Genomic DNA, 6,914 nt, shown 5'->3' with positions numbered 1-6,914 from the left:
AACAAATTAGATCGTTTTTAACCAGAGATATTGAGATATATGGTGTGAAGGTTGCATTTACTACTCTTATTTTGTGATTTTTTTGTATATTAAAACAAACCTTAATGAAAATAAAAGTTAGGAAAAGGAACAGAGAGCCAAAGTTAAATTAAACCTTGGATAAATTGAAATATATGCCATGAAGGTTGTATTTACTACTCTCGTTTTATATAAAAACAATGTAAAAATTATTGTATTAAAACAAACTTGAATAAAAGTTATGAAAGGTCATAGAAAGTACCAAAGTTAAATTAACCTTAGATAGATAGAGTACTATGTGAAATTTCTTATATTAAAACAAACCTCGATGAAAATAAAAGTACTCCGGAAAAAATTCGCTGTTCTTTAGTTAGTACTAGTCTTGGAGGTAGCTGTTAAAGTCTAGTAGACTGCTGTGCTGTATATCCTCCTCTGCTACTGTTATGGTGCTTAATCTTTCATGAGCTAGTGCCTGTATAAAAATTTAAAATATTGGAATAATTGTACATCTCAGCCTCATAATTGACTTGAATGGCACAGAATGTTTGATGGAATTGATTTCAATTATCCGTCAATGATTATGAATTCAATGATATATGGATCACTCTGGGAGTCTGTGTGCAGTCTCTGTGGTAAACAATCTGGAGACAAGCTATTTGCCTAAGATGTTTTACAGTTGGACTACTAGAATGTCCTATTATACAATATACTTACTGGTTAAGGGAATGCAGATCTCAAAGGATTGTCTCTAATCCATTGTTTATTTTGAAGGTTATGCTACAACATAACAGCTCCTATTAGTGCGGATATGGAAACTCTCAGATGCTGGTCCTATGGTGACTTGTTACCAAATTGGGCTGATCTCCTGATGTATTTGCTGGAGAGGCAGTGGGCCTATTCTTTGTATGAACCCAAATGCTTCTATGCAAGGAACTGATGAAATGCTTCCATTGGGGTAGACGCGTTTCCGGTTTGGAACAAACCAATAGAACCAGTTATATCTCGTACAGCTATATTAATCAAATGCTCCTGCAGTCCAGCAAGGGAAAGAGCATCGCTGAACAATGCTTCCGATATTGGTGATATAATAAAGATAATGGTCACATGTCTAAAGCCAAATCATTGCCCTGGAAAGGATATATGCTATTGTGTGCAGAAGAGAAAGCATATGTAGAGTTGGATGTAAAAGCACTGGGATTCCTCTTGAGATGGGGAGACAAAGTGGCAGCTACCGCCTTCCTAGTTTCTTCATCTGGGCTGCAGAGAAGCATCATTTCCACAACTTCCCTCATGAAAGGCCTATTTATGGGCAGAGTGCTAGTGCATAGCAGAGCCACCCTTAACATCAGCATCATTTCTTCTCTATGTGAGTCTGCTATGCGTGAATCCAGGACTCTGTTAATGTCAATGTTAATCTGATTCCGAACCCATCTAACAATACCCAAGTCATCTCCAAATTCGACATCATTGAGTTTCTTGCCAGTCACAAGCTCCAGCAGGACCACACCAAAGCTGTATATGTCACTCTTCTCATTCACTTTGAGGGTGTAAGCATACTCTGCACACATATCAATCAGTTGAATCAGTTGGCTAGAATTGTGATTTTTCTATTGACACATTTGGTTAATACAAACATATATGTCATAGCATTATCCGTTTAACTGGAAAGTCTTACCTGGGGCAATATAGCCATATGAGCCTGCAACTACTGACATGACATTCTCCTGACTCAGCTTCTCCACTGTTTTAGCCAAACCAAAATCAGCAATATGGGCTTTCCATTCACAATCCAGCAATATATTATATGATTTAACGTCCCTGTGTACTATTAGAGGGGAACAATCATGATGCAAGTAGGACAGACCCTGAGCAGCACCAATAGCAATGTTATAACGAGTAGGCCAATCCAGGGTTTCCCCTTCAGAATTATGAAGCCGTTCATACAGGCAACCATTTGGCATGTATTCATACACTAACAGATTAGAATCTGAACTAGAGATGCAACAAAGCAGCTTGACAATGTTGGCATGCCTAATCTTCCCTAAAGTGTCCACCTCTGCTTGAAATTCCTTGTCTTGGCCCAACTGCAGTTTCCTGTTGTTCCAGATCTGTTTCACGGCAACAATAGTGCCATTTCCCAGAGTCACCTTGTACACTTTGCCTGCACCTCCACTTCCGATAACATTATTTTCTGTCAATCTCTTCAAAATGTCTGATTCGTCGAATTCCAGCCTGTGAAAGGGTGTGAGTTTCCAAGAGAGTGTCTTTGATTTAGCTTGAGAAAAATTCTTGTATGTCTTATACAGGATACCTATAAGAATCAAGCAGACTATGACCACCACAGCAATAACCGCAATCAATACCCTGTATTGATGATTCTCAGATCCCTTTTTCTGTTGGAAGCATGAAGGAAGCTTTAATGGCCCACCTCCACACAGGCCAGGATTGCGAAGAAAACTTTCATCATATGCCAGATTATTGTAACCAACAGGGACAGAGCCAGACAAGAGGTTGCCAGACACATTAAGAAAACTCAACTTGAGATTGTCTAATTCAAGGGGTATTTCCCCTGAAAGCAAATTGTTTGAGAGGTCAAGGCTGTTAAGAACTGGCAGCGACCCAAGAGATGCGGGAATTGAACCTGTGAGGCTGTTGTTTGCAAGGTTAAGCTGAGAAAGCTCTTTCCATGATATTATTGTCATAGGGAGTACCCCATTTGACATATTGTGGTCAAGTGAAAGACGCTGCAGTGACGATAATTTAGTAAGTTCCCCTGGAATAGTACCTGATAAACTGTTGTGACTGGCTAAAAAGCTGCTGAGATTCCACAACTGTGAAATGCTAGAGGGAATACTTCCACTGAATTGATTGTATGATATCTCCAAAGCCCACAGATTGGCTGCTTTTGTGATTTGGGCAGGAATTTGGCCCTGGAAGGCGTTGTTTGTCAAGGATAATTGTCCAAGGAGTGGAGAACTCCATAGTCCCAGATGAACCTCACCGCTTAGTTGGTTATTCTCTACTCGGACAGCGGTTAGGTTAGGACAATTTCCTAGAGACCCAGGCAGTCTGCCATTAAACTTATTATCATATACAATAAAAGCTACCAGTACTCCACCTGCACAGACATTCTGCGGAAGAGGACCTGACAGGTCATTTGTTGATACATCAAACTCAACAAGTTTAGAACCCATCCCAATTCCCGGGGGCACTAATCCTGTAAGCTTGTTGGTAAAAAGATTGAGATGGACTAAACTAGTAAGCTTATCAAGCCCAGAGGGTATAGACCCAGAGAGATGGTTGATGAATAACTGCAGTGTCTCTAGGTTTCTCAAATCTCCAATCCCATTGGGGATGCTTCCATTGAGCTCATTGATTGACAGATCCAAATTCACAAGATTCTTAAGATTGTTGATATTTTCTGGAATTGGTCCAGATAAATTGTTACGATATAGAATCATATCTGTCATGTTTGAAAGGGCCATCAATTTTCTTGGGATCCTGCCCGTCAAATGATTCTCTGAGAGGTCCAAAAACACCATATCTGTTATATTTCCTATTGACTCTGGAATTTCTCCTACTAAATTACAATCTCTCATCCACAACTGCTGCAGCCTTGACAAGTTCCCAAGTTCAGGTGGGATTACTCCTTGAGACAGAGGGTTGTAGGACACAGTTAAGTTTTTTAACGAAGAGAGATCTCCAAGGAAGGGAGGAACAGTACCATTCAACAGATTAGAGTGCAAGAACAATAACTCGATGTTAGGCAACCTTCCGAATCCAGAAGGAATGTCACCGGAGAAATTGTTGGCCGAGAGGTCTAATTGCACGAGCTCCTCCAGTTTATATATCTCATCCGGCAAGGACCCAACGAACACGTTCTCAGACAAATACAGGTTCCGCAGACGAGTACAATTCAGCAGGCCAGACAGAAAATCCCCACCAAAATAATTCAGGTTTAAGTTCAAGTCCCTCAGATTACTCAATTTACAGATACTGGAAGGAATTGTTCCACTGATATTCAAGTTTTGAAGGTCCAGAGCCACAACAGACTTGGTGTTTCCATCACAGGTGACTCCAGTCCAGTTACAGTGATCATCACCATTTGAATTACTTCTCCAATCGCTAAGTTCCCCATTAGTATTCCAGCTCTTCTTGACCTGCAATAGTATTTGGCCTTCTTCTGACAGACAATTGCTTTGCAGACAGAGCAACAATCCAAGCAATAAAACAAGGCCATATGCATTTCCCATTTCGGTGGAGGCCATTTCTTAATCTCTCCCGGCAAATTCTCCGTGTGTTGTCTATGGCAACCTGTTGTTCATCACAGATCGATGAATATATTTACAGAACGAGGATTCCATGTATTTGAATGGCAATAGTTTTCAGGTCAACAAGTCAATTATTCAATATTTCCTTGCAGTTGGAAAATTAGGCAGCGACCGAATAAAGTAGGAACTTCTGACATTTGGTCACGTGACGCAATGCATCGAGAAGCGTGAAATTCCAGAAGCCCACTGTCGTAAACATTGTCTATCAAACATGTAGGCACATCAGTGACTTGTCTGTGTAAGTATGCAGACCCTTGTTAGGAAGATGTTGCAATCTGGAAGCATCCTCGGTTGATCCTACCTGCGAGAGGACCATGAATGGGTTGCGACAGATTCCCTCTCAGTGCACACGCGTGCATCTCAAATATAGTTGTTTGTGACGTATGTAAAATTTATTTATATTATCCCCCTCTATCTTATATTTTGTCAGAAAGCTAAGAACCAGTATGAAATGGGTGGGATCCGATTTTTCTCTAACAAGTTGTTCTTTTGAATATTGCAAACCTGGTCAACATGGTGTTGTTCTGATTATAGAGGGAAGTTGGAGGGATGTTTCATACTCCGTATCACCGTTCAAGTCCTCGTTCAATCTTGGCGAGCTGCTCGCTTTATATGTGTGGCACATGTCGGTTTGACTAGGATTAAAGAAGGTTTAGCCTTGTAGATTCCTATTTGACTAGGATTAAAGAAGGTAAAGCCTTGTAGACTCCTAATTAAGTAGCCCATAACAAATTTGGACTTTTGTAATTTGGACTTTTGAGAATTACAATGGATACATCCAAACCCACTGCCGGAAATATAAGGAGTTTGAAACCCAAAACAAAACTAAAAGAGAGTGAACAAGTGTCCCCCCAAAAGTTCTAAGGCCAAATCTGCAACTAAAACCACATAAAGAGAACAAATGCATTAAGAAATTCTCTTCTCTTTACTTACTAGATATCTATATATATCATACTCTATGCTAAGGGTAAAGGGGAGGTGATCTAACATATGAGGATGGTAAAGGTGTATCAATGTCGTTATATGGAAAGCTAATGCATGAACCTAATAAAAAAAATTGCATGGTTTATAAATAGATAAATACATGTAAATACTAATTTTAAAATTTATACACTATAAAATATATGAGAATTATTATATTAACATGTTAAAAATAAAAAATATGTTATATTACTTCTGAGTCGTACCATGTAAATGTACTTATTTTTAAATATGCAGTCTTAAATTCTTAACAAATTAATTTGAAAATAACTCTTGGAATGTCATAAAATTTACATTGTCACTTTTTAAAATTGTTTATTCATATTATAATATTTACAATCCATAATGTTTCAATCATTTAAAGGTGTCAGTTATCCTAAAGATTTCCACGAATTCATGCTCAATAAGCATATCCAACAACTTTATAAAATAAAAGGTTTCATCATTTATAATTATCTTCGCATTTTAAAGACTAACTTTAAGGAAACATGGGGAAGGGTTAAACGAAAATGAATGAATAAAGCAACAGTGTTGAGATATACTTTTCTAATATTTGGTAGATGAGAATAATTGAGCTCAACACCATCATAGACCAACAATAATAATCCTCTCGTAAAATCTTAAATTACTAAATAGGATGTGCTCCAAAGATAAGTCATTTTTGAACTCTAAGATATTGGGTTTATTATAATGAAGCCATCATAAACTATTAGCGAGGAACCTTGCAACAAAAGTTATCCTATTCAATTGTGTTTGACTTTAGTAATGAATAGAGATAAATGCATGCCGATCATTTATTTGTAATCGTCCCTTTTCCTTGCTAATGTTGTTGTGTTATGGTAGTGATGCATGCTCTCACAATTTTGTGTTCTCTTCAATACAACCAATCTCGTCTATTTATAACTTTAGCTCTAACCTCTAGCTCGTTGTCTTGAACCATGGAAAATGTTTCAATCCACTAAATAAAGCACCCCAAGTTACATTCATTTGTAAGAATATGACATGTCATTTTAACATATTCTACATTGGATGAAAAAAAATTGCATAGTCATTGTTATAAAAATTCCTACAAGCTTTCTTGATTTGGTCCCATGTTCAAGAGAGTGATTCTCAAAAGTTACAACCTACATCCATCTAGAACTCAAACATTGAATGTTCTTGGAGTCACCCTGAATCTTGAGAATGTTAAACTTTATTGACATGATATATGATGGTTATATTGAAGAAAATTATCAAAAATTTAGAATGTCTTACAAAACTTTGATAGCCTCAAACCATAATTAAATATGCCTATGAGGTTATTTCTTGATTTCTTGATATTGTTATGCTGCAGGAAAGATTTCCCTAAGTATGGGGTTGAAAACCTTAATAGAGTGAATAATAGAAGCTCAACATAGTAGCCCAATAACATAAGTATTAAATACAATACATGATCTAAAGGATGGAAGATCTATTTGGTAGTTCAACAGTTGGAGTAGATCTAGAAGTTGTATCTTCTTCTCTAACTCCTTATCTTTAGACTTGCAACCAAAAAGCAAGAATACAATAACTAGTAGAGAGATCAAAGCATAATTGTACATAAAA

The 6,914-nt window shown here is 37.6% G+C and overlaps 1 protein-coding gene across 1 annotated transcript; it reads right to left on the bottom strand.

Annotated features, from left to right (window-relative positions):
• Positions 1-313: 313 nt before the first annotated feature.
• Positions 314-4,694, bottom strand: LOC149259318 (uncharacterized). The gene is made up of 2 exons (XM_089418091.1): positions 1,694-4,694; positions 314-1,576 (listed from the first exon to the last, which is right to left on the bottom strand). Exons 1-2 carry the CDS (start codon positions 4,284-4,286, stop codon positions 1,119-1,121), a joined length of 3,051 nt encoding a protein of 1,016 aa, XP_089274217.1. The 5' UTR covers positions 4,287-4,694; the 3' UTR covers positions 314-1,118.
• Positions 4,695-6,914: the final 2,220 nt, after the last annotated feature.

This window comes from Pinus tabuliformis, chromosome 6 (genome assembly GCF_031772625.1).
Source record: "Pinus tabuliformis cultivar Carrire ecotype Pingquan chromosome 6, CPIR1, whole genome shotgun sequence".
In the NCBI taxonomy this organism is placed as follows: domain Eukaryota; kingdom Viridiplantae; phylum Streptophyta; class Pinopsida; order Pinales; family Pinaceae; genus Pinus; species Pinus tabuliformis.
Note: the sequence above shows the minus strand (reverse complement) of the source record. Positions and strands in the feature narration are given on the sequence as shown.

What these genes read in the sequence shown, in the direction of transcription:
- LOC149259318 (XM_089418091.1), bottom strand. Translation starts at nt 4,286, where the DNA reads ATGGCCTCCACCGAAATGGGAAATGCATATGGCCTTGTTTTATTGCTT. An exon ending in ATATGGCTATATTGCCCCAG is followed by an intron (nt 1,577 to 1,693) that starts GTAAGACTTTCC and finishes ATATGTGTGCAG; the next exon opens with AGTATGCTTACACCCTCAAA.